Source organism: Gallus gallus, chromosome 11 (assembly GCF_016699485.2).
Source record: "Gallus gallus isolate bGalGal1 chromosome 11, bGalGal1.mat.broiler.GRCg7b, whole genome shotgun sequence".
NCBI lineage: Eukaryota > Metazoa > Chordata > Aves > Galliformes > Phasianidae > Gallus > Gallus gallus.
The window spans coordinates 9,702,322-9,729,846 of NC_052542.1; the positions used below are offsets into that span (position 1 = coordinate 9,702,322).

At 43.6% G+C, this 27,525-nt stretch overlaps 1 protein-coding gene across 2 annotated transcripts; it reads left to right on the forward strand.

Annotated features, from left to right (window-relative positions):
- The first annotated feature begins 816 nt into the window (after window positions 1–816).
- On the forward strand, window positions 817–26,179 carry LRP3 (LDL receptor related protein 3). Of its 2 annotated transcripts, none has more exons than XM_015292474.4 (7): window positions 817–1,045; window positions 4,712–4,759; window positions 10,916–11,054; window positions 18,378–18,586; window positions 18,862–19,948; window positions 20,806–20,938; window positions 21,822–26,179. In XM_015292474.4, the coding sequence occupies exons 1-7, from the start codon at window positions 979–981 to the stop codon at window positions 22,626–22,628; spliced, it is 2,490 nt and encodes an 829-aa protein (XP_015147960.1). In that variant the 5' UTR covers window positions 817–978; the 3' UTR covers window positions 22,629–26,179. The 2 variants fall into 2 exon arrangements, with proteins under 2 accessions (XP_015147960.1, XP_040563226.1); XM_040707292.2 differs by having other exon boundaries at window positions 951–1,664; window positions 20,794–20,938.
- The last annotated feature ends 1,346 nt before the right edge of the window (window positions 26,180–27,525 follow it).

Genomic DNA, 27,525 nt, shown 5'->3' on the forward strand with positions numbered 1-27,525 from the left:
GTCTTCACCAGAACGAAGTTATTCCATCTTTTGTTATTTTTATGTTTATCTCACCAAGTTCCCGGCTAACTTTGTTCTATTGCTGCTCGGTGTAAACCTCAGCGGTGGCTTTGTCCCGTGGCACCGCACAGCGCTCACAGTGCTTAGCGGTGCCGCGTCGTGAGCAGCCCCGCACTGCGACCGCCTGTGCCCATCGGCCGGGGGATGCCGCCGTCCCGCCAGGGGAGCTGCGAGCAGCGGCATGCGGCGCTCCGGGGGAGCTCCCCGGGCACGGCTGCGGCCACTGCCGCCCCCCGCCCCGTTTAAAAGCCGTACGGCGTTCCCTTTGGCGAACCGCGGCGGAAGCAAATCCGGCACCGCTTTCTCACGCCCCAGCTGCGGCCCCCGGGCCCCATCCTCAGGGGGAGCTCCGCCGGGGACCGCGGGGCGGCTTCCCCCGGCAGGGGGGGTCGGAGGGCCGAGGCGGCGTTGGGCGCGGCCTCCCGCCACGGCCCGCGGGCTCCTCGCAGCCCGGCCCGGCGGAGGGGCGCTGCGGGGCCCGGGGTTCGCGATGGCCGCGCGGCGGAGCGGGCCGAGGCGGGAGCGGAGCGCCCCGCGCCTGACAGGAAGCCGCCCGCCCGGCGCCGCGCGGGAGGGCCCGGCCCTTGCCTTCCCTTCCGCCGCGGGCCGCGCTCCGCCTGCCGGCGGCGCCCAGGTGTGCGCGGAGCGGAGCGGAGCGGGGCGGCGCTCCCTTCGTCCTCCGGCCCGAGCGCCGCAGCCGCGCGGCGGGGCTGTCACGTGGGGAGGCGGCGGCGGAGCGGCGGCGCTGCGCTCCGTCTTCCTCCACCTGCCCCGGAGCGGCGAGCGCGGGCCCGGCCATGGGGCTGCGGCGGGAGGCGGCCGCCCCGCCGTCGGCTGCCCGGGCTGCGGCGGCCGGCGGGCGGGCGTAGAAGCGAGCGCTTCCCCCCTTTGCCGAAGGGCAGGTGGCGGCGACCCGCCATGGAGAAGGCGGCGGCCGCGGAGCTCCGGCAGGGCGCGCTGGTGCCGCTCACCGCCATCTGCCTGGGTGAGTGCCGGCGGCCGCTCCCCGCGGGGCACGTCCGGGCACGGGGCCGGGCTGCGGGCACCTGCGGAGGCCTCCGCGGCACGGCGGGCGCGGGGCTGCGTTGCGGGCGCTTAGGGGGGACCCGGGTCGGCGGGGCTGTGCGGGCCGAGCCGCGTTCCGTCGGGATCACGCGTCTTGCTCCTGGGTTGGGTCCAACGCGGTGACCCTGGGCAGAGCTTTTTAAAAAAAAAGTTTGGACGGCGGCGATGCCCCCGCGGAGTTGAACCGCAACGCCGCCCGTCGCCGCTGTGAGCCGCCGGGGGGGGGAACGCGTCCCCCGATGCTCCGCTCTCCTCCCGCGGCAGGTGCCGGGCTGTGGCAGCACGGAGACGCGTTGCCGGCCGCCCGCGGGCAGCCCTTTTTCTGGGGGAAGGCGCTTTTCGTTGGGGTTTTCTGTTGCCCTGTGCCCGCAGCCGGCGGCAGGGCCCGGGTGCGCGGCCCGGCGGTTGGGGTTACCGGCCCGTGCCTGCGCCGGGGGCCTATGCTGGGCCGATCCCAAGTGTTCCGAGGGCTCTGACTGCTGTCTGATAAACGTACAGCCCGCGGAGCTGTGTGAAACCCTCTGCTGCTTGCTGATAAAGTGAGTTTGTGTTCAGTAATGCCAAGTGATAGGCAGCATCAGTTACATAAATGGTCAGAAGTGGGTGTCTGTGGCCACTCTGCTCATTCTTTTTCTGTAGAAGTTCTTTTTAATGTCAGCGCTTGTCCAGGAAAGTGTGGAAAGTTAAAGACTGCTCCGGTGACTAAACATCTCTGTGTTAACTAAGAAATACAATGCAGAAAGCCCCGTAAGCTTTAGAACAGCTGAAACATCTCTGCCTGCTGCCACTGCTTATTGCTTAGACGTATTGCTGTATTGCAGAGACATAAAGAGGTGCCAGAAGTGTGTGCAGCACGAGGGCTGAGCCTGCTGGACTCCTGAGTCTAAAATACAAGTTCTAGCTATTTATTTTTCTTGGAGCCTGCTCAGAGCTTTGCTAAAACTTCTGTTATTTAATAAAAATAGCACAGTTGTTCTAAATGTGACTAATACCATCACTGATGAAGATCACGTGAGTTCCAGAGTCCAAGCGGGAGCACTTCTTGTCCTTCTCTGGAGGTGATGTGAGGTTGGAAGTTTGGTAGATCTCTGCAGTGCTTCGTGCCTGTCCCTTGCACAGCAGTGAAAGCTGACAAGCAGGGGAGGGGGGAAGCTTATCAGGTGTTGTGCTGCAGAGACCCCCCAAGAGCACTGTGCTTTAGCTGTTATTGTTACTTCCTGCCTGCCTGTCCTTTCTGTCTGTTGTTGCTTTCAGTTCCTGTTTCTCGCTTCTCCAGCCCTTCTCTGCTTTTACTTTTTGTTCTCCTGGGGCTGTTTGTGGGGTTTGGTGTCTCTGTAGACACACTGCTGCTGACTGTGGCTGTATGAGTTCAGCTGTGAGCTGCAGCGTGGAGCTGCTTTGTGGCAGCTGTTCTTCCATGAGGCTGTTTCGTTCCTCACTCCTTAGAAATTCTGGAGAATACAGAAAGTTGTCAGGTGGAGGAGTAACCAGGATAGCAGTGCTGGTGTCTCTCCTGGGAGTGCATCAGGGCTGGCTGCAGTGCTCTGATCTGAGGGCCTGGTGGGAGTGGGGAGCAGTGAGGGACTGGGTTGAGGAAAGCATGAGGCAGTTCTGAAGAAGTGTTCCTGACTGCTGAATGCTTGGTGCGAAGGAACTCGGAAATGAGAGAGACCTGCAGTGCCAGCCAGTGGGTGTTTGTGTAGGTAGAGGTGTGTTGGTCAGGTGTATGGAGCTGCCTGTCACTTTCCTCCTGGCTCCACTCAGCTGCTGGATGAGCTGCCCCCAGCAGGGAGCTCTGAGAGTGCTGCTTCTTCCCTCAAGCCCTGACATGCTGCAAGTTCCTTCTGTAGGGCCCCTCTTGGGAACCTCTCCTTGGAGCTCATGGTCTGTCACGTTGGGAAAACTCAGGCAGGACATGTGCAGAAAGGCAGTGACAGAGCCTGGTTGGTAACCTGGTTGGTACTCTGCCTAACTATTGTTAGACGGAGTACATTCACATACTTAGGAGCAAAATATTTTAATGTTCGTAACATCTGTCACATTTGTGACTTAATTGCTGGCTGATGTCTTCTCAGTCTGTGTGACTGAATTGCTATGGTTACAGGAACAGCAGTGCTTAATGCCACACGGGGGAACTTCGTGTCACCACGTTACTGTGGGCCAGGACCTGTCGTGCAGCTCAGGTGTGGAGCTGCCCCCAGCACGGTGTGATGTGCTTCCTGACACACAGAGCGGTTACACAGCGCCTTGGCCTGGTCGTGTAATAAATGCTGTTGTGCATTAATTATGTAATAAAATCAGCACTATTAACATCCTCTGAACATAGTATTAATGCTTTTGAGTGCAAATGTGTAGCTCGAGCCTGTTTCTTCTGAAGCCACAGCTGTTACTCAGCTGCCCTCCTTCCCTTGCACTGTCCCGCAGCTTCCTTCCCTTGTGCTGGTCTGTCAGGCCAGAAGGTGGTTGGAGCCAGGCCTGTTGTCCTGTGATGTTTGGACAGTGCCAAGACAATGGGGCCCATGATCAACATGCCGTCCTGAGACAGAAATAGTGCTAATTGTCAGTGGCTTCCAGTCACTGCTGGGAACACAGACAGTTCCTCTTCCATTGTTCATTTTTAATGATGTTTTTTTTCTAAACGCTGCAGATTGGCTGTAGAAAGATTTTGGATTTAACACATGCAAAATAAAGCCAACGGGGTGCCTGGCTGGGGTGTTGTGAATTAAGTGTTGGTAACCTTTTAAACCTTTCTGATTTGCTTTAGTGTTTGTCATGTTATTAGTAAGCTGTCTCTGTAGGTTACAGAACACTGCTAAGATGAGAGCAGTTAGTGAAATGCAGTGTAATTGCTAGAAAAGGGCCTTGAAGAATATGTGAGGAAACTCCAGTGGCAGTGTGTGCTAGCACTGAGCTCTGCAGTAACAACAGCACAGGGAAAAATGTTGGTGATGGCCTCTCTTGTCAGATCATTCTAATGGTGTATTCTCTGAGAGGAGACTTCTGAGAAAGTGGGGAGCATCTAAAGACTGGCCTGGAAGTCAGATGTGAGCTGCAAGCACCGTCTCATCTTGCTTTGATTTCACTAATAGACCTTTTTGAAAACTTCATTGCTGTTGATTAGCCAAGTTAACTATGTTTGCTTTTGCCACTTATTTTCAAGGTGACTTTTACCTGAGAGGAACAAACTGCTTTATTCAGAGAGGATGTATTTTAAGATAATCTTATTAATTATTTTACAAAATTTGAGCTGTTGAAGTGACTAGCTGTGATTAGGGATGTTTCAGTGTGATTGTTTTTCTGTCTTCCCCAATTAAAAAAAGAAAAAATAATCCCACAAAGGACAACTGAATAGATGGACTCGTTGTTTCTCTTGGTAGCATATTTGACTGATGCTGAACTAATATTGTTTGTTGAAAGATGAGAGTTGATTCATGTGAATTCTCAGTGTAGATTAGCAGAATTCTTGTTGGAAGACTGTAATACCTTTATATAAACATGGCTGCAAACACTTAGAAATGACAGACTATGAACTGTCTCCCTGTGCCTCTGGAACCTATGGTAACGTTTTTTCTTTTTGTCTTTACAGTGAATCTCTTTCTGACTGGGAAAATAGAAAGTGCTGTTACCTCATTAGGTAAGATGTACTTTTCTTATTTATATTAATTGTTGTTTTGAAGTTGTTACTGTTCTTTTGCTGTTTGAAGACTTGTTTAAGCAAAGCAGTATGACCTTTGTTAGAGAAGGGGTAGCAGTGACATTTTAGGAAGCTTAGAGCTTTTAAATCTTTCTGGAATGGTTATTGGACTCCATCAGTGTTGCTGTGCTGGAAAAAAAATCTTAAGCTTGAGGCTAAGGTCACAGTATGTGCTGATATGTTTGGGGGAAAATCTGTGTTTAGGAAACGTGCCTGGGAACATCAAGCTGGGGGCAGAGGCCCATTCCCAGAGGAGCTAAAACCAGAATGCTAAGAACATCTTGTGAGTCTTAGAGTGGAAATTCAATCAGAGTCCTGGCACTTAGTGTAATTTCCTTCTCTATAGTAGTACTGTGGCTTACTGATGTTACTGGCACAGCACAATCAGAGTCCTCTTAGTGATAAGGGTCCTCTTGTGCCTTTCAATCCACCGTCACGTTGGTAGGCATACTTTAAGCCTAAGGAGGTTACAACTTAAATTAGAACGTAATAACCAAATATGGGAAGCAGGAGAAAAGGAAATGAGAAAACACAACAATAATTCTAAGGCAGTGGCTTGATTAATGTGGGAGTCTGAGTGTTCAAACCAACATGGAGTTTTGAGAGAAGATTTAAATTGGGAAAGGATAGTAATTGTATGATTAGATGACTTTCTTAAGCTTATTTTAGGGCAGCTTGGATGCACCGCATAGGGTGCGTGTTGTTTGCAGTACTATATTTCCATTCTTCTATTAGAAAAAGTCCAGAATATGATTTCTGTGTTGATCTGTTCTGACAGGATTGTTCTTAGCTTCTGATGGAGTTTGGCATCCCCTGGCTGTATGGTATTTAAGTTTACAGAGTATAACTTGAGTAATTACACAGTGGCTAGGCTAGATTGGTACTACTACCTCAGCCTGAAGTATGTAACACTTCTTGTTGGCTCTGCTGCTTTCTAATGCTGTCTTTTTGCTAGAAACGGGGTTGTGACATTTCACTTCTATTCTTTCGAGTATGCGGTAAACCTTACAGTACTGTAGCCTTCATGATTTCTTGTTGTGATACAGCTTTGAGTTACTCTGATTGCTGACGTTGTAACTGGAGCAGTGTGAAAAATGATCATAGGAGGTCATTGCCATAATGCAGTTCATATCTTACTTCTCTTCCCGTGTGCTGGAAGATAAACAGGTGAGGGTAGTGCTGTTGCAAGGCAGATAACTGTTGGGAACCCTCTTGCAGGAGGTGTTCCTTAGCAGCCCTAATAAAAGTGGAGAGGGGCATTTGCTGTCCCAAACGTGTCCTGTCAAAGCATCTATGAGGGACATATCTTTACAAAAAGGTGTAGTGGGGTTTCTCTTCAGAGAGCTCGCAATGGCATAAATAAAGATTTCTGGAGAACACAGGTCGAACCACCGTCTCGTCTGTGTTCATACAACACTTCAAGCCATCAAAGCTGTCTCTGCTGAAAGGGAAAAGTCCTCCCACTGTGTGCTCTTCCCCTGCCTGAGGTGAGCAGGTTCTGCTTCTTGGTCTTGCAGAGTGCTCAGGTTCTGCCAGGTCAGCGAGCTGTGTGTGTGCTGGTGCTGGGGGGGCAGCAACTGGCTGTGGGATGGATAAAATGAGTGGGAGCCTTCAGGCTGCAGGTGTAAGGGATCTGTGCTATGCAGTGTGTGCAAGCACTCCCTGAGGGAGCAGTTAGAGAACTGGGGGAGAGAGCCCTCCCTGGTCTCCTGCCAGCCCTGAGGTAGCTGTTAAGGAGGCATATTTTACTAAACATTAAGTTTTGAGAGAAAGCTCCTTGTGGCTTCTCTTAGTCTGGAGCAGACGGTTGAGATGTACCCTCTGTGGCTGGGGCAGGCCCCAGGGCAACACAGAAGGGTGCAAAGATGCAGCGTTGATCTTCTGCTGAGGTAATCTAAAAAATTCATAGAATGGAGCCACTGATGTTGGAAAAGACCACAATCATTTAGTCCAACCAGCAGTCCATCCCCCATGTCCACTAACCCATGTCCATCCATGCCACATCTATCCTTTTCTTGAATGCCTCCAGGGATGGTGACTCTGCTCTCATCCTATTTATTCCTGCACAGCTTAGTAACCCCCAAACAAACAGTGCTGTTCTCTGGTGGAGCTTGGTATCTGTTGTAGTTGCTCTTGCAAAAAATAAGAGTAGTACCTTCTGTGTAACATTTTGGAAAATTCCTTGGAAGTTTTTAGTAGGAAGAATTAGTGGCATATTTAACTGGCAGGAGGAATTTACTGCTGTTTGCAGTATAAGAAATCCATTTTATTATTAGTGAAAGAGCCTCATTAAGATTTTTCATCTTATCGTGGGATCATAGAATGGTTTGGGTTGGAAGGGACCCCAAGGATCACCAAGTCCCAACCCCTCTGCCACAGGCAGGGCCACCAAGCTCCAGTTCTGGTACTAGACCAGGTTGCCCAAGGCCCCATCCTACCTGATCTTGAACAGCTCCAGGGATGGGTCATCTACAGCCTCTCTGGGCAGCCTGTTCCAGCACCTCACTACTCTCTGTGAAGAACTTCCCCCTGACATCCAATCTAAACCTTCCCTCCTTGAGCTTAAAACCCTTGCCCCTTTTCCTATCACTGTCTACCCAAGCAAAAAGTTGATTCCCTTCCTGTTTATAATCCCCTTTTGAATACTGGAAGGCTGCAGTGTGGTCTCCTTGCAGCCTTCTCTGCTCCAGGCTGGACAACACAGCTCCCTCAGCCTTCTTGATGAAAATTCTAAACTCAAACCTCTTATGACATTGAAATGTTCTTTTTTTTTTAATATATAAGAGATTAATTATTGTTTATCTTCAGAATTTATTAAAAAAAAATCACCTCAGTAAGATTTTGTTGGGTTGGTTTGCTTGTCCAGGCATTGATTTTTAATGAAAAAGCACCCAGAATGTGGAAAATGTAAGCCATGTTGGGTGTTTTGTAAATGGAGTTTTCACTTTGCTTCTATGTTTGTGTGTAAAAACACAAACAGTTGTTGCAGAAAAGTTATCGCCACTCTTCTTGTGCATTGTTGCTTATAAGACCTCCATCACCCAGCAGCATGCCTTGCTATTTAGAGACTTCCCTTTTCCTTTAGGATGTTTTGGCAATTTGAGAAGGCTTGTATTTCCTTAAGGTTGATCCTCGGTGTTGTGCTGAAGCCCAGCTTAGTAACACAGCACTGCACGTAGTTCTGTGGTTCTGCAAAATTCACACTGGAACTAGGAAGGGAATTGAGGCTCCTTTGTTGGCACTTAAACCCCAGCAGTCTGGCAGTGTGCCCTTGTGGTTTTTTCTGTTTAGTGTGGGTTTTTCTTTCAAAATGAAGTTATCATTTTTGCAGGTGAAAGAACAGCTGCTCAGAAGCAGTGCTTGAAGACTTCACCTTGTCTGCTACGCAGCAGTCAGTGCACAGGGGAAGGGTCAGAGACAATTGTTAGGAAGGAGACCTGTTGGTCAATTGCAAGTGCCATAGTAATGAGCACTGACAAGAAATGAAGGGTGTCTGAAGCACCTGGCAATTGAGGTGAGGTTTGCGTAGACGAGGTAGGAGTTGGGTGTTTGTGTCCCAGTTTTCCCCAGCGGGCTCGGGGTCTATGCACATACCCTTAAAATACTGTACATATGTTTTGTCAATGTTAAGAAGGTTGACGGCCTGTTAGTTGAGCAGTCCTTGTAAGAGTGAAAGAATTCTCCTTTTAATTCTGAATAAGGTGAGTCTGAAATGCTTGTTTTGTGGCAAGAATGTAGAGCTGCTGCAAGGTATTGAGAAACAATGGCCACAGCCAATTGGGCTGCCCTAAGTAGCATTTAGTGCCAGCACAGCCCTTGTGTCGCTCATATCCTTAGATTTTTCACAGCTACCATCATTCTGTTAAAATGGAAAATCTTTTTCTTTCATCTGTTCTTGTTCCTTGTCCCATGTTTGTAGCAGATGTGCAGTGTTAATAAGGAAATGTGTTTCTCACCAAGAAACTTGGCACGTTGCGTCCGGTTCACTGCTACGACTTACGAAACTGTATTGCTGCAAAAGAAAACCTGCTAGTGACATTACTTCAGAAATCAGGGGTGTGTCACATAGCCTTTGGTCAGGTCTTTACAGATACTTCCTAGAGCTCAGAGGAAAGCATTGGGGAAATTCTCTGCTGAACTGCAGTCATGAATGTGAGTGAAGGTGCTTGCAGGGAGTCAGCAGCGTGTCACTGGGACCTTCTCAGAGTATGAGCTCTAATCAGCTTTGTGTAAGAGCTGGATTTGCTCTCTGTGCTGGTGCATTTATTGTCAATGCAGGATATTAATCCAGAGCAAAGGCTGGTACAAGGGGAACAGAAATGTTTGCGAGGCTCTACAGGAAGCCTCTGGATAGTGTTGCGTGCTGTGTTTGTTCTGTGTGCACATTGTTTCTTTCCCATTGAGAAGTTTCAACAACTTGGCAATAGGACACGAACTTCCCAGTTCCTCTTGCTCTGCTGCTTGCTCTGTGTCCTCCCTTGCTGCTGTGGTGTGTTTGTGCAGTGATAGGTGTGTGTGGGGGCGCATCACAAGGCCTGGGTAGTCTGCTTTGGTGTGTGTAATGAAACGTGTTGAGAGCCTGAGCTGACAGGTCCTGTGGGTCTTACATTTGCTTTCTTGTTTCTGCAACTGCAGCTCTGTATTTTGTCAGTGCCAGTGTAGAGTCTCTCTGTTTTTGGAAATGTGCTAACAAGGGTTTTCTTCTATTTTTATAACCACTTCACTGCAAAATATTTGCTTGGAAAACAGATGTTTACTTGTGTGTATGTGTTTGGGAAGTTTTTGTGCTCCGTGAAACTAGTAGGAATTGTGTACATGTGTTTCAGTGGAACGCCCTGGTTGGAGGGTGAAAATAAGGGCTCTTTCTGTTTTACCTCAGGTAAGTTGCTCCCCCTGTGCTTTGTATTCCTGTGGCTCTCACCTGAGAAGTGCTTGCTGTGGGCAAATGGGCGAGCACCAGCCCCAGCTTTCCAGGGGATGCTGCAGGCCGGGCTCTGAGGGCAGCCCTGTAGTGCCTGCATCCGTGTGGCTCTGTGGGCGCCTCAGCCATCCCTGTGCGGCTGGGGCTGTCCTGGCTCTGAACCCAAAATGATGCATCTGTGCCTGGATGTAAGCAGTGCTGCAAGTCTGTGATGTGTATCGGTGTATGCTTACCTTAAAGTGTAGACATCCTTTTTTGTTTTTTCCCCCCTTCATTATAAGCTGGGAGAAATGAAATGTGTCAAAAATGGGAATGTTTAGCTGTAATCCAGAAGTCATGCTTCAGATAGTCGTCATCTGATTTAGAAATAGTTTTAAATATATATTTGGAGAGTGTTCAGAATAGCTCTTGCATTACAGAGAATTTCCTCTCTCGTTGTCTGCTGAGAGCACATCTTCCCAGCAGCACAGCTTTCCCACTTGTCCTTGGAGCAGTTCACTTCCATTTTAGAATTGCTTAATTACAAATTATAAGTATTTGATGCAGCTTTGATTGGCCTGCAGCTTTCCATAGGAGGATCTGAAAAGGCTTTGAAAATACCGAGCTTTCCCTTTCTGGAAAATTTCTATCTGTGAGAGTTCAGGAGGAATTTAAAGTACTCAGGAATTTTCAGTGAAAACATTTGACATCAAAGTCCAGTTAACTTTTTGTCGTCTTTTGTTGGTTTAACCATGACACTGTTCAGGTCTGTCATTCGGTTAGGAGAAGGGACGTATCCAGGAACAGGTTAAAGCAAAATGGGCTTCTAGGTACTTTGCACTGAATAAGGATCTTCTCCAGTTGGTGAGTGTCACAGCCAGGCTTTGGGCAGCTGGTAAGGAGGATTTCTGCGTTACATCCTCTCTTGCAGATCTGTGCAGTGATATTGATTGTAGCCTTCGGTAAATTCATACAGGGTTATTGATTGATCCTGCATTGAAATGCAGGTTATGCTTACCTACAGTTCAAGTGGGTGCCTTAATTAAAAACTGGGCAGGGAAGAAAGCAATAAGGATGAAACTGTTGACTCTCATTTGTCTGCAATCCCCAGAAATTGATGAAGGCTCTTGTAGCTAATGGGAGTTGTTGATTAGGCAAAGCATTAACAATAATATTTTTTTCCCTCTTATTAACAGTTGCTTGCAGTGGAGAACTCGAGCAGCACACAGAGAGACGGGGTGTCATCTATAGTCCTTCCTGGCCACGAAACTATCCTCCAGCAGTAAACTGCAGCTGGTACATTCAAGGAGATCGTGGAGACATGATAACAATTAGGTATGGTTTGTGATATTCTCTGGAGATAATTGGTTGCTTTACTGAAATGAAGCTGTATGTTTTGATCTGATGTAACAATACTGAACTGTTTGCCAGAGCTACCAAGTGGTTGAAGGGATGGACAGTAAACTTGCTCATACTGAAGCATGGGTTGCAGGTTGGGCCACCTGCATTTTAGAAGTGTTCTGCTATCTTGTTTCTGCAGGTTATTTCTGACATCCATGTTGATATATGCAAGTCATTTGTAGTCTGTTAACATTTTTGTCTTCATGCTACCTGTGAGATTGCATCTACCTCTGGTAGATGATGAGGTGGGAAGCAGGGATATATTTACTCAAATTAAAATGTTTCCTTTCTCAGTATTGCCTATAAGGAGGAATAGATAAATGATACAGAACCTGGAGAAGCCTCAGTAGGATACTTAGGTTTCTTGGAGCAAAAGTGGCTTTGTCTGTAATGTCCTGAAATGATGCTATACTTAATTAACAGATGAAGATTATCATTTCTTGTTGACGCTTGCTAACTAAAAGACAAATGCTTTTTTGTCTAACTTTTATTTCTAACAGAATTAAATAATAATTAGCATTTGTTGTACAATTTCAGGTAATAATACTGCTCAGAAAAGACTAGCATATGTTACAAATGGTTTATTAAGGATTTTTAGCCTATAATATCAGCTTAGTGTAAATTTGATTAATTTCTCTTGAATAATTGTAGTATCCTCAAACCAAGAACTGCTTATTTAAAAAAAGAAAAAAGCAAACCTGGGAAAGGTTTTTTGTTTGGTTTTTTAGTACTGTTGTATTTGACACCATCTGCTCATTCTTTGCTCAGCTGCTTAAAAGGACTGCAAACCTCTTCAGCTGCAGATGCTCAGCAATTAAAAACAAATCTGCCACAGATGGAATAATAGGAGGGCTCCACTATCCCTAATTCAAAATAGGATCTACTCATCAAAAGTAAGGAAGTAGATACCTGCCAACATTTGAGCACTATATTTGAGCACTATAAATAGAAACATGCTTTTCAACCCTATTAAATTGTATTGGACTTGCAGAATTTGTTTCAAAGCAGAGATTGTTGGAAGCTCTGGGAAAGTGTATAAATGAGACGCAGGACTTGGCTCTGGAGAATAGCACTGCCGTTTATGCTCTGAAAATGTCTTAGAGCTCCTGGTTAGAATTAGGATTCTCTTTAGCAAGTATGAATGTAATAGAGGGTAAAGAATTGAAGGAAAGTGGCATGAGGAAGCCAGTAATAATGTGTACACAGCTTGAATGTGTGCATTAGCAATAGTTTTGAAAGATTTCTTTCTAATGGGTTTGTTTTCTGTCACTGGATACAAAGCCATATCCTGCCTTCATCTGCACATGTGAACAATGGGAGCTGTGTGTTTACATCCTAGGGAGTAGTTTGCCTTGTGGGTAGCAGACGTGTTGTAGTGCTACGTTTCTGACTATAAATGTCCTTGGAATGATTCACTACAATGTAGGAAATGCAAAATGTTACAGCATCTGAGGATTTTTTTTAGAAGACTGTAGCCCTCTTAGTGCCAAAGATGTAAAAGCAGCAGCTGACTTTGCCCATGTCATGCCAGCCTAGGAAATTGGAAAACAGGGTTCAAATAAAAACTTTTTTTCCTTTTAACAGTGAAGTATGCTTCTTGTCCTAGCAGTGTGCTGACAGGGCGTGGAAAATATTCCTAGGAAAATAAAGAATAATTCTTGGAATGAGGTCTAGTTTTTAACAGGTTTAGAAAACAAAACAAAGAACACCACCTCCTTTGTGTTATGTCATACTGAAGGCATTTGCCTTGATCTTGGATTCTCATTGATGGTACGACAGCAATGTTATATAAGTAGCATATTTGGGATACAGCAGGAGTCACTGAGGGATAAAATTGCAACTGAAAGTGGTTTTGATTTCTAAAACGTGCAGCTGGTGGTCATTTTTTTAATAAACTCATTATTCAGCAGCCTTTAATAGAACAGTACTCAGATCTACACATGGATGTGACATGTCTCCTGTAGATGTGTCCTTTAGAAGCTTAGTTTTGATATCTACCTTTCATGTTTGTGTTGATTATCTTCATATGCTCACATTTCCACACCTACAGGTTTGCTCTATGGTTTATTTTTAGAAATCCTTGGGAGAATCTTTGCTAGGATGGAAAGTATGTATTTCTTGCTTATTAGTTATGCACATTTCCATCCTTTTGTTCAAGTTTGTGTTTCTGATAGAATCGTGCTGTTGAGACCTGGGAACACAACACGTGTGTAGCCTCTGTTTTCCATGATTATGTTGTGTCACTTGATATTCAGATAATCAGTCCATGAGTTATTGTTTTGGAAACTTTTTTTTGTCTGAATTTCTCTCTGTTTAGGTCTTATTTTCTTAGAAGACAACGTATAAGTCCTGTAAGATCAGAGAGATGTCATACCCTTTAGCTGCTTTTTTGCACCATCCTTAACAGGCTGTAGTTGTTTGTTTCCACTAATGTGAGGAAGAGATAAAGATTCTTTATCAGTTGCTGTTATCTGATTGTTGCAATTAGCCCTGATGTGGGGACAGTATAAATAACTGCATTTTATTATAGGAATTGATGAGACTGAGAGTAAAATGTTCCCCATGCTCAGAATTCAAGATACAAGTGTTGAGAAATTATTTACTTGGTGATCTTCTCAAGTTTTGTATTATTCAAGGAGGCTTCACTGGCTTTCACTTCAGTGATTTCTGTCATTGGTTTGGGGAAAAAAGTGTTGAGGTGCCAACTGAGATTGAGATTCTGAGTAAGGCTGAGGTGTGTTTGTGTCAAGACTTGCCGGTATGTATTTATGTGACAAATTCAAGGGACCATTTGGTACTGTATTTGCTGAACTCAGTGACTCAGACTTTGACATTAATTGGAAAAACTCAGAATAGACATGTATTTAATAAAGTTTCTTGTGCTTTTGAAAAACCAGCCATGTCTCCTGCCTGAGGTTGCAGGGTTGGTGCTTGGAAGTGGGGAACAGAATAGAGCTTTCCTGACTTCCAGGTCCTTGTGCTTCAGTGGGTAAACAGAAGTTTTTAATGAGCCAATTAAGTCATCAGTTGTTAGCAGTCTGCGCTTGCTGTGAGAGGCTGGCAAATAGAAGTAACTTTTCTTGCTTAATTGGCCGCTCTGATTTATTTTGGGACCGTGCTCTACTAATTTACCCATAATATTTGTTCTCCAAACTTAATGACTTTAGAGGGCCAAGTTGGACATTTTTAACATTCTTTCTTTCATTCAGGTTTTACATCTGCTGGGTCTCGAGCATTTAGCCGTTCTTGTTCATACTCAGGATCATCCCATGTTTATCTTTTTACAGTTAAGAATGCTTTTCCCAGCTTTAATCTGTATTTGCTTGTGTTTAAATTACGTAGAGGGTTGTAAGGAATTCCCCACATTATTTATACAAGTGCTTTTTTTTTCTAGTTGCTATTGCTCTTTCTGGTATAGGTGCCAAAAATCTCTGTTAAGGATTAGTTTTGCAGGTAGTCTGTTTTTTTTCCTTAATTACAGAGTGTAAATGAGTGTTTATGGTAAGTTGGTTTAGTGAAGTTCTATCCAGGAATTTACAAATATGTAACAGTTAGTAGGTGAATATTGTTGTAGGTTGCTGTTGCTTCATTTGAGTAACGTTACAGGCTACATCTGATCACAACCTGTCCTGTAATTGCCTGCAAGTTCCCAGAGTCCTGCTCAGTGTGGGAGGTAACCTGTTTCCAATAACATACCTTTAAAGAAAAACGAGGTGATGTTACCTATTTCTGCAGTATTCCGTAAAGACAGACTGTGCCACATTTGTCCGTTCCCATTGAATTGTTCTGATGCTTGGGATATGAATGCTCCCAATGTCTGATAGACTATTATTGTACTTTTGTATGCCATTACTATTATTATTATTTTAAAAGGAATTAGCAGCAGCAGGGATGTTCTCCCTTACCTACACTCTCTATACCATCAATCACTCCACTGCTGGGCTGATCCTTTTGGCACAAAAATTTGTATTCCAGTTTGAGGAAGTTCAAGTGAACGAGTAAATGTCCCAGTGCTCTATTTTGTGGGTAGCAGGATTAAATTATTCTTCAGAAGACTACAACAGCAACGCTAGATCTAATTACAGATGATGAAAGAAGTGAAGTAGCAGAGGTTGAATGCACTATTCAGAACTCCTAGGTAAAATAAATCAGTAGGCTATTCAGTGTCAGATCAACGTGGCAGAAGCTTCTTGCACAAAACCTTGTTGCAAATGGATTGTAAAGTGAAAACCAGTTTTCTGTATTTATACATGCGTATGTAGATGTGTTGTTTCGTTTTTTGTTGTGAGTTTTTTCATGTGAGATTGACTGACAGTCCATTGAAATAGGTGATATTTTTGGTCCTAAGTGAAATCACCATCAGTTTAGATGGGACAAAATTTGCTTCCATTGACAACAATGTAATGTAAAAGGGTGCTTGCAGAGAGTTGTTATAGAGTAACAATGCCTTAATTAAATGCTAAATTGGTTTGAATTATATTCTGCATGGAATAGAATGTAATTGTTTTGACTCTGCTCTTGCCCTCTGAAGAAATTTTATAATTACTATGGCATTTACTGTACATAAAACTTCACATCAAAACTAGAACACTTATATTTCAGAGAAATTGTGTTTATTCAGTGATATTTCAAACTTTCAGGCACCAGCATGTGGTTGAGGTGCTTCTTGCTTCTCAGAAAACAGGGAGTTTGTTCTTGACAGTGGTCTTATCTCCCTTTTCTGAATAGTGAGGCAGTTGCTTTGGTAGCTCGTGCATTGTGCTGAGGCATTGTGTGGTGGTATTCTCAGGGAGGCTGTTAAACGTGTTACCTTCTTTCGTGTATATCCTGCCTCACCACTCATGTACTTGGATGACTTTGTGCCTAACGCTTGCATTTCTGGATGGAGAAGTGTGGGATTCTGCTCTGAATCTCAGACCCACAGCCAGTACTCAGGAAAATCTGTATGTTTCTGCTTTAAAAGGTGAGACTAAAGTTTCTTCTTCATTCTCATCTCTTCCTCGCTCCTTATTAGCAGCACACAATATAACATTCTGAATGTGTAAACAGAGGTAATTATTGCTAATTATCTACAAATACAGAGTAGCTTGCTCATTTGCAGAAGAGTTTGTAAACCAAGCATGAGTGCAGTGGGGAAAATGAGTGAGCTTTGAGACTTGGCTGCAGTGCTGGGAGCTGGCAGGGTAGGAGGACGAATTGCTCAGCTCTGTAAGATTGTTCTTGGTATATCTAAAATCCCCATAGAAGTGAGTTAAAAGCTGTAGTAAATGATCTCATTTGTTTCACACAAGCATGGGTTTTTCTGGTTATTTCCCCCTCCTCCACACTCAAATTCTGAGCTTCTACTACTTGATTTAGTGACTGTTCCCTTCTGTTACAAATATTGTTGGGCAAATAGCTATTTCCAATGATTACCATAAAAATTCTTTGTGACAAGAAAACCCTACAAATAAGTTTCCAAGTAGGTGATAGAAACTCTTCTTGGTGTCTGGTAGCTAAGAAAAAGAAAGTGAAACCAATGTGGTAGCTCAGTAGTGCTGTCTCAGATCTCTCTCAACAGACTTTATGTGGGTGCTGGCAGTTTCATAGCTGCTTCATGGAACTCCTTTTTGCGCTGTAGTGCCTCTTTGTACGCTTGGTCATTGAGAAGTTTTTGTAGAACGCATGGAACAGAAGTTCTTTGCATGGTTGAATACTTAAGTTTTTTATTCTGACTTCAGATTCACTTAAGACTCCCTTGCAAAATAGGCTGTTTTCTAAGGCTTGATGAGATTGCTTACATAGCAAAGAACCGGATACTGTGCAAGATTTCTTCCTAGCTGGAATGATACGTGGAGCGTAATAGGAGATAAAGAGTTAGATAAGAGGAGGGGCATATTTGTGTCCGAGTTGCTGAACATGTTCTAATTTCCATTTAATTCAACATTTTCAGGGCTCTCTTATTTTTCATTCTCTTCATGAAAACTCTGCAAAAAAATCTTTCAAGTCAGTGCATTTGGCAGAACTCTGGGATGTGTGTGGGCTTGAACGGCCTGTAAAATGAATTGGCTGGTTTACAAAGTTGCTGCTCTTTCCCTTTCACCTTCAAAGGGCAAGATCTGGCAGGCTTTCACAGCCTTTTGTAAATACACCATGGTGTCAGAAAATTATCTTCCATTTATCTTTTTCGAGTAGTTCTTCCTCTGTGTTTCTTGAGAAGCCCTTTGTGGAAGGAGGTTCCTATTTCATAGCAGCTTTTCAGTCTCTCTGACTTTCCTGTTCAGGTGTTTGTGTGGAGTATGCACAGACTGTTACCAAGTTAGTTGTGCATAGCTGAGGTATGTGAAAGAAGAACACAATACAGTTCTAAGTGTCCTTAACAGTGTGCTCTTTGACAATGAGTAGTGCTTCTCAGTGCAAAGCTGTTGTTACTGCAGATTACTGAATGCAAATGCAACCTGTTTCACCAGAGTGAGTACAAACACCCATTGTGGTTCCTGAGCTCCAGGTTAGGGAGTATTTGGTTGTGTTCAGTGCTCAACAAACTGTTGGAACACCTCTTTGCGCTGGGTAAGATGCTATGGAATAGCCAATGTCCCTGGGTTGGCACGTGAGCTGGATATTTGATGGTGAAAGGTTATAGGCTCATTTGCTCTGCATTTGCATTCTCAGAAAGGGAATGTGTTATTCTTTGAACTAAAAAATCATACAGTTAGAGAGATTTTTATGTTCCGTTTCCTTCCTTGCTGTTCTCATCTTGTCTTGTCCTCTCCCTGTTTATCCCCAGCTTGAAAAATTGATTTTTGTCTTGCTTCTTTGTCCCCTTAGGGTTCTTTGTATTGCTTGCTATTGTTCTTATTCTGATAGAATAGTTTCCAATCTCATGCCATCTTTTAATAGCTTCTAAAGTCAGAAAAGATTGTTGAAATAATTATGCTTCCATGTAATGTTTTTTGCTATTTTTTCTTCTACTCAGATCTGTGTTTTAGGAAGTAGTTTTGCTTACGGGCTCTGAATAAGAGGTGCATTCTTTCAGCTTTTGGAGCTACTTGGCATGCTGTTTATGCCAGTGAGATGGATGCTTTTCCAAATTGGGAGAATTTGAGTGCTATGTTTATGTGTACTCAAGATACTGGAGATGTTTCATTATCTTGAATGTAATCTCTTTATGTCAGCACTGCTTGTACAGAAACTCAACTGCTGCATTCTGTTTTTTCACTGTTTGTCTGTTCCAGATAAATATCTTTTGTTCCTTGTGTTTTCTTTTGTTCCTAACAGTTTTAAGAACTTTGATTTGGAAGAATCTCAGAAATGTACAGTAGATTGGTTGATGATTGGCCCATCTTCCAAGAGAGAGGAGTACAAAGTGTGTGGATCTTCCATACCTCCATCTTTCATCTCTGCGAGGGATCACGTTTGGATATTTTTTCACTCAGATGCATCAAGCTCAGGACAGTCTCAGGGATTTCGCCTTTCTTATATTAGAGGTAAAACCTTACAATTTTGTTGGCTTTGCTTACACTCTCTAGTAATAAACTTGAAGACAGGAGTATTATTTGTTGATGAGAGACTTGGGGCCAGTCTTGGTTGTTAAAGGGTTAGTGTGGTAACACTGATACTTTTTCCAGTTGGCTTCTTACCAGTTTTCTTGAAGTATACAGGCTTGACCTACCCACGCAGAGAGGGTAGGCATTAAAATGTGACATTGGATGGTTACAAAAGTTTTGATACTGACTTTTTTTTGGCTTGTCCTCTTTCACAGGAAAGATCGGTCAGGCTGCATGCCAGTCGGATGAATTCCACTGTGCAAATGGAAAGTGTATTCCCAGTACTTGGAAATGTAATTCCATGGATGAGTGTGGAGATAACTCAGATGAGAGAAACTGCACTGTCCCTCCAACAGAGCCTCCATCCAGCATCTGTCCCTCAGGAACATTCCAGTGCAGTGTAGCCCGCTCCACCAAGTGCTTGATGAACGAGCTGAGGTGTAATTCAGTTAAAGACTGCAGTGATGGTTCAGATGAAGATAATTGTCCTGATCTTTCTTGTGGCAAAAAGCTGGGTAACTTTTATGGATCTTTTGCTTCCCCAGACTTATTCCGTGCTGATCACAGCAAATCAGACCTTCGTTGCACATGGTATGTGGATACACAAGATAATCGACATGTTCTGTTGCAGCTTGATTTGCAGTTAGGCTACAATGACTACGTAAAGGTGTATGATGGCATTGAAGAGAGAGGTGATAAATTACTGCAAACATTTTCGTTTCACAACAATAGGCATCCGGTGAGTGTGGAGTCATCAAAGGGCCAGCTCACGGTCTCATATCATGCTCGCTCAAAGAGCACTGGCCATGGGTTCAATGCAACCTACCAGGTGAAAGGCTATTGTCTTCCTTGGGAACACCCCTGTGGAAGTGATGAGGAGTGTTTCACGGATAAGCAACATTGTGATGGCTGGTGGCACTGTCCAAATGGCAAGGATGAGGAGAACTGTCCAGCTTGCCAGAAGAATGAGTATCCATGTGAAGGAAATAGTGGGCTTTGCTACTCAATACTTGACCGCTGTAATAACCAAAAGAACTGCCCAGATGGCTCGGATGAAAAAAACTGCTTTACTTGCCAGCCAGGAAACTTCCATTGTGGCACAAATCTGTGTATCTTTGAGACTTGGCGCTGTGATGGCCAAGAAGACTGCCAGGATGGAAGTGATGAACATAACTGCTTGGTGATCGTTCCCAGGAAGGTCATCACAGCTGCTCTGATCGGGAGTCTTGTGTGTGGCCTGCTGCTGGTGATAGCCCTGGGTTGTGCATTTAAATTATATTCTCTGAGGACTAGAGAATACAGGTACATAAAAACATCTTGGTTTTATGATTTGTTAATAACTGCATATTTCTTTGCTTAAAGGAGAAAAAAAGTAAATTGTTAACCAAAGAATTCAGACCATGCTGTGAAATTTGTTAAGTAGTACCCACTGCACTGGGCTTAGAGAAGAGTAGTCAGGATTTTCAGATGTAGGGGAAACGTGAACTCTTCTATGATCTGTGGGAAATACACATCTATTGCATAGCCTAGCAGAACTGAATCTAACAAATACCAAAACTGTTTTGAGAAATTTCCTTTCTTTGCCTGTGCGTTGTACGATTGTGCAACTGTGGTTGTGCCCTTTTGGAGAGAGTCAGAAGGGACTTCCTGGTGCCTGTCTGTTGTCATGTGCACCAGCTTTGTGTCATGCTGCTGACATTTGTGTTTTGAGCACAGTGTGCTTTATGTTTTCTCCTGATCAACTCTGAAGGAGCTGGAAAAAAGCTGACACGCTGCGCTGGGAAGCCCTGTGCCTTGGTTCCGGCAGGACAGCTGTAGGGCCTGCCATGGTGTGTGCTTGTTGCAGTGCTTCATGCTGTATTTTCCAAAAATAAGCAGAACAAATTAACACCTTTATTGGCGTAAGTTGCCTGTTGGAAAACATTCAGTTACTACAGAGTCCAAACTGAGACGGGGTTTGCTGATTTGATTCACTGTTACTATTGTTCCTTTTGTTAATTTTAGCATCCTGATAAGGTTTTTCACAGGGCCCAGGTAAAGATTTGCCTTTTTGCTGCTAGTTTGAAGCCTTCTGCGCTCTGTGCGTTAAGGTGAGAGGAGGCAGGACAAACTGACTGCAATTTCTCTTCTGTTTTTTTCCACTGTGGTTCTGTTCCCAGAGCGTTTGAGACCCAGATGACACGACTTGAGGCAGAATTTGTGCGGCGGGAAGCGCCACCTTCCTATGGGCAGCTGATTGCACAAGGACTGATCCCCCCAGTCGAAGACTTCCCTGTGTACAATGCATCACAAGTATGGTGACATGAGTGCTGATGAACCTGGTAGCAGCTAGACTGCTATAAGTTAGAACTGATCTGGAACTGTGTTCTGTCAGTAGCAAAGAACCTGTGCTTAACTGTATGGAAATGCTCTTACTGAAATATATATGTTTTACTTAGAGCTGCAGAATCGTAGTCATGTATCTTGGTGCTGTGGGTAGCTTTGAACAGATTAAATCTGTTTGCTAGGGAACAGCAGTGAGAAAAACACATGCTGTTTTGCTGTATGTCAAGACAGAATGAACAGAGATAGAGAAAGTAAAACTAAAAAAAAAAAGGCTTTCCAAGCTGACACTGTGAATGTCTGAGGTGATAAGAAAGTAGGTCTCTAGCAGTATTTTTGGGAGATTCTAGAATTAATTTTTATTTACCAATACATTACACTGGGAAGCCATTAAGTCATACTGATGTTTTACTGTTGAGTTCTCAAAAGTCTCTCACAAACTGTTAAAATTATCCCACTGTGATGCAGTTCCAGGTGTGATAAAGCACTCATAGCTCGTTACTCAGGTGCAGCAGTACTATGTATTTGCCTTTCTCCTCTGTTACCCGGTTTTGAGGATCCTCTGCTATTACTGATGACAGAGGACTTGGTGGTCTGTAGCCTGTTCTTTGGTGGCTATCAGATAGCAAGTGTGGAGCACCTTGCTGGGCAAACAAGAAGAGATTAAACTCTTTAAGGAGACATTCTAACGGAGAATGTTTTGGTAGAGACAGAGCTGGCTTTGACATTCTTAACAGTTCAATAGAAAATACAAATTTAATGAGGAGAATTCTCTTAAAAGGGAGATCTTAGTGAATGAGCTATGAGAGAAGTCTTTTGGGTGTGTGCTAAATTGGTTACATCTGTGTGACAGGCCTCCGTGCTGCAGAACATCCGAACAGCCATGAGGAGGCAGATGAGACGTCACTCGTCACGACGAAGCTCGTCTCGGCGGCGCCTTGGCCGACTCTGGAACAGACTCTTCCACAGACCTCGGGTGAGAGGACAGATCCCGCTCCTGACACCTGCCCGTGCTTCGCAGACAACGTTAGGTGATGGAATCATCAATCCTGCTGATGGGACTATTAGGAGTCCTCTGCCTTCACCTGAAGGACCTAGTTTAGAGGCAGACGCCCATGCCACTGACCTGCAAGAAGCTGGATGTAGCACCTTGCAGCCAGAGACTGAAACCACAGAGCCATTGCCTTCGAATGTCGTGGAGAACACATGCACTGCTGCACAAGCAGATCCTGAGTCTGGACACGCTGATAAATCTGTAGGTGCTGAGACCTCAGGCAGTGAGCTCAAGCAACCCAGTAAAGTGGATTCAGGAAAGTCTTTCAGAGATCCTTTGTCTGAAAGTGTCACAGAAACGATCCGTGGAGGGTCAGCATCCAGGAGGACTGTCCCTGAGGGCAGTAATTTAAGTAGAAGTCATCCACCGAGTGAAGAGCCATGTAGGTTACCCTTAAAAAAGTGGGAGTCTGCTTATTCAGATAGCCCCTTAAATGTTCATATCCAGGTGGATGGACAAAACCGGTGTTGCCCTAACTCTCATCGGGAGGAGCCTTTGGGTATTCATGCGGCTTGTTGCCATTCTGTGGAAGTGCCAATGTTAGAGTCCTCTGCTCCCCTCTCTGAAATCAGTACAAGTGATGATGAGTCTTTACTTGTTTGCTAGTACAAGCTTTTGTTTTGACCCTGTAAGCTTTGTAACTTCATTGTTTATATGACTGTGCACTTTGATTTTTGGGTGGTTTGTGCTCTCAGCTTTGTCCATCGAAACCAGTGTGCTTTAATCCCCAGGGAGTACAGTGCAGGACTAAATGGGACAAGATCTTCTTTGTTGCTATTCCTGAAACTCCAGTGGGGCAGAAGTAGGCCAGTATGTGATGTCAGGGGCTAGGAGAGCAAGAATGTGTCACTGTAGTTGGGAGGCATCTCCACTGTTGTTTTCTTCTGTGCTTTATTTACTTTCCATTCAGGGAATTGGTATTTCTTTACTTTTCAAGTGGTCTTACAGAAATTAACACTGTTGGAACTTGGGGCAGGCACCAGTTGTGACTGTGGGCACCAGTTGAGAAGTAACATTGTCCTTTTAGGCATCATCATTTAACTAAAGTTTAATAATTAAATATCATTAAAAATTTTGGGAGGAAATAAAATCTATTGTTGTTCCCTGTTTCTAGAAGTAGCTTGCTTCCTTTGCTCCCTTCAGAAATGTTTTGATGGCCATACAGATGTTGAAACATCCACTAGAGCCAAAGTTTCTGTGTAGAGTATGCAGAATATTCCTTTCTGCTATGGCTTTGTAGTAAGAGATCAGCAGTGTTCAGTACAAGTGAAATGCATTGAGCTCTATTTGCCACAATATTTTTTACGTTGTCATACGTTACTCTTTTCAAAGTGATGTTGCAAAGGTTGAAGAATTGCTTGCTGTCTTCCTACCCTTTTTCCTCTCCTCCCTTCTGATTTCAGGGACTTTTATGATTACGCCACTTTGGTTGTGCTCTGAAGGTTTCTGAAGCTTCACGGCTGGCTGCAATAGGAAGCACTGAGCACTTGGTAACTGTCAGGAGTGGACAGTTCATTTTGTAATAAATGGACTCTTCATTTTGTAATAAAATCTACTTCAGAAGTTTACTTGTAAGTCACCGGGGTGCAGCTTTTGGAAACTTTTTCCTAGACAATTTTAGGGGTTTGCTTTTACTTTCTGTTAAGGACTGAAGTAGGACAGTGCCAGTTTCAAAGCTGACACTGTGTGAATTGTATACTGCTTTAAACTGGTGCCTTTTTTTTTTTTTTTTTAGAGTGCAGTTAGAAGCAAGCAAGTTATTTACCTGGAAGAAGGGTGATGCTGCTTAAGCAGGAGTGACCTGGTGCAGAATCACAGCTGGTTATGGTCTGATAGTTTGGCCCTGTTGCAGTGGATAGGATTGTGCCATGAACCAGCATGGGCCAGGTTCCCCCCCGCCCTTTTAGGAGCTCTGCTTCAGTCCCTTGGTGAGGCAGTAACAGGCTAGAATGCTACATACAGAAATTAACAAAGAAGATATCTCAGCTGTTCCTCTGTAAGTATCCAAGTGCTCTGATGCTGTTTAATGCTGTAGGAATTCCATTTGCCTGAAGTTATTAACTGCTAACTTGAGCTTGTAAAGCTGGGGTGGACTTGGGTGTCTGTAGAAGTGGGGTGTGCTGTCTGCAGCACACAGACTTTTCCAGTGAATAGTTTACATTGAAGTGTCAAAGATGTTTTTAAATAGACTATATGTGCCCTGAATCTTCTGCTAGGACTTCCTTTGGGAGTGTTATTAAAAAAAATAAGGATTAAGACTTTGGCTTTACTGAAATGTAATGTGAGAGAATGACTTTGAAATTACTTTTTTGTCTTCAGTTGCAAATTGGTTTCATAGTGTGTTTTCCAGAGGCAGAAGATTCAAAGCCTATAAGAGCATAGAAAGGATTGTAGCAAAATGTGTAATGAGCAAGAGTCATAGTTACATTAAGTAAGTACTACTCACTCATTTCTTTTCAAGTGCTTTTGTGATCAGAATTTGTTTCATCAAAGAAAATGAAGCTTTGGAAGAGATGTTAATTTCATAGCATTTATAAACATTTTAGGTACATTCCACCTTTGCCATGTGCTGTAGTCGTCACGCTGCCAGGGTTGTTTGCATCAAAGACTGCAGGTTTTAGTGTCATCTTTTTTTCCTGGAGGTAATTTTAAATACTTAGGAGTTTTATTTGTTAAACAGTAAGCCTCATCTTAGTGGGGAGGAGAATTGTTTCAGGGTTAATATTGTGATGATATGAAGGATCTTCAGAGTAAGTGTATATTTAATTCTCTTACACAAATGTATTACTATAGAAAAATAATTTTGATCATACTATGCCTTAAATTATCATCGCTGTAAGGCTCTTGAAGTTGAAATATCTTGAAATGTTAGAGTTGAAATATATACTTCAAATTACTGCTATATTCTGGGAACAACCCTGAACTGTATTTTCTTTTAAGATGTAACTTAACATAATTTCTTACATATATAATGCATATTTTGTGTACTGATCCATTTGGTAACTCAGCAGAAATTTCAGTGAGAAGGTTTTATATTTAGAAACTGACAAAAATCCAGGTTAATGAAAATTTGATGCTTGAAGTGTACAGAAATATTCACAGCCATCACTGCTGGAATTTACAGCCTTGCATAAATGAGACATACAAGCCTGGTGCTTTTGTAAACACCTATGTTTTGTATTCAGCAATAGAGTATTCTCTCCTTGCTCCCCTAGTCCATTCCTTGGAGGCACGAGTCAGTTTTGCAGAAGAAACCTGTACACGTGTGCTGTGGGCACAAACAAATGTGTTGAAATGTTGATATGTGAAGGAAACCTCAGAGTCTTCCTTAGTATATGTCTACCCCTCCTTTCTCCACCACTTGTAAGCATTAAGCAGAGAATTGACTGTCATTGAAGCTCACCCAGCTTCTGTTCCATGCAAGCTGCCTACTTATATTCAGAACTTACTAAAAAAAAGTTGTGGAAAACTGCTGCTATGCCAGAAGTGTGAACAGAAAAATCTCATTCTTTGCTCAGTGGAAAAATATACTTGCACTTCAATGACTATGTAACCCAATGAGCTAATGAATTTATCTTATAAAAATATATTTTAATGCTTTTCTGCATTCTTTAAGTATTTTCACAGAAGGGAAAAAGTATTTAAGATTTAGAAAAAGAAACAACACCAAAAAACCCTACAGAATTCCACCGTCCCATCTCCCTGAAAAATAGCTTCCTAAAAAGAACTCAGAATAGAGAGGAATACTTTAATCCTTTTCCTGATCTAAGAAGAACCACTCACAGGCAGCATCCATGACTAAAGTGCTCTCTTACTCTCCTATTGCTATTAAAACACGGGGTGTATTTCTATTTGAAACTGCAGCACTTTTCCAGCTTGTGTATGACTCTCTAACATCCCTTAAATGTACTTGTTTTCTATTCTGTTCTCTGCCTTCTTCTTCTTCTTTTTTTTTTCTGTGTGTGTGTGTTGTATATATTCACTGAAATACATTTTACCATAATGTATGTACAGATGTATGGTTCAGGTATGGCATCGTGGTTACCTGTGTTTGCTGGTTCCTGGACAATGATACTATACAAGTAAGATGCTGGGCATCATCATACTTTGCTCTTGCTTCAATCTCTTAATTTTTAATAAAATTTAACGTGTCTGGACACTGTAGATTTCTGACTGTCACTTGAGGGTGCCGATCTGTAAGCACTGCCCATTGCTTACTCCATGTGTTGAGTCAGTTATGAGCCTTCAGTGTGAAGATCTGAAGGCGGTGTGTGGTTTTCTTTCTTGGCTGTACACTTTTTGCTGGTGTCTGAGGCTGTAGATGTGCACCACTTTTTTCTGGAAAGTACACGTGAAATCTTGCCAAGAGCAATTTCCTGTTGTATACAGATGTCTTCAAAAGACACATACATATACCCCAAATAACAAAACACAGCCGTGGAGTATATGATTCTTTATGACTCTGTTGCAGAGAAAAAACAGACAAAAACAATGTTCCTGAAATATAGCACCTCATTGCCAGTTGCTGGGGGCTGTGTTTGTTTTGCTGATGCTTCCTCTCTCCAGTGTTTGCTTATGTCTTTGGAGGGAACCGTTGGCTCTATTCTGCTGTGGTTGTATTTTTTTAGTAGAAGGCATAGGCTGAGTTCTTTTATGTTGGCAGAGATTTGCTCTACAAACTTGGAAATATTTATCTGTGTAGTAGAGAATTGTACAGACTTCATGGTCATCAGGATTTATCCATAACCATGAAGGATGGGAGGGCACAGCTTGATGTAGAGGGCTGACACTGCCTCACCTCATAGGAAGAGTGATTGCTTTACTTCACCAAGAAGTGCTAATTCAGCTTCAATAACAGTGACACAAGCACTAATACTGCAACCCTAATACTGATGTAAATGTGGCTGAAATGAATTGAGCCCATAAAAGGGAGAGAGTAATAAATGATACCTGTGCACTTGCAGCAGTGTTTGCTGACAGCCTGTGTGGCAAAACAGATGTGTCTTGTGACAAACCAAGGAGCTGGCTTGAAAAGTCTTAAGTAATTTATGTATTTCTTTTAACAGATTTTTGAGAGAAGAATTGCTTTTGCTTATTTAAGAACAGGAAGCGTCTTTTCATCTCCCAAGCAGGCAGTAGGACTTAGATGCAGCCTCTCCATTCATGACCCAAACTTTCCAGGTAGCATGCCTCATCTCACATCTCTTGTTGGTCTCTTAACATAGCAAATCGTTAAATAAGCCACCCTTCTCACTTCAGATTCTGGCTCTCGTGTTCTTGGCTACAGGGATTAAATAGTCTTGAGGGCTGGATTGAGTGGTGGAAGTTTCCTTTTTTTTTTTTTTGCACTTCATACATTTCCTGCTTCATTGTGCCTTCCAAGTTTCATTCCTTTCTATTCCTATCTCTTACCCTCAGGTTTATAAGACATTCATTTTTGGTCTCTAATAAAAACAGTGTCCCTTGCCTGCTTTAAAATCCTTTTCCTTGGATTTTCCTTTTT

Coding starts and splice junctions, on each gene's coding strand:
- LRP3 (XM_015292474.4), top strand. CDS start 979: ATGGAGAAGGCGGCGGCCGCGGAGCTCCGGCAGGGCGCGCTGGTGCCG. Junction 4,760..10,915: donor AAGTGCTGTTACCTCATTAG/GTAAGATGTACT, acceptor TCTTATTAACAG/TTGCTTGCAGTGGAGAACTC. Junction 19,949..20,805: donor CTGAGGACTAGAGAATACAG/GTACATAAAAAC, acceptor TTCTGTTCCCAG/AGCGTTTGAGACCCAGATGA.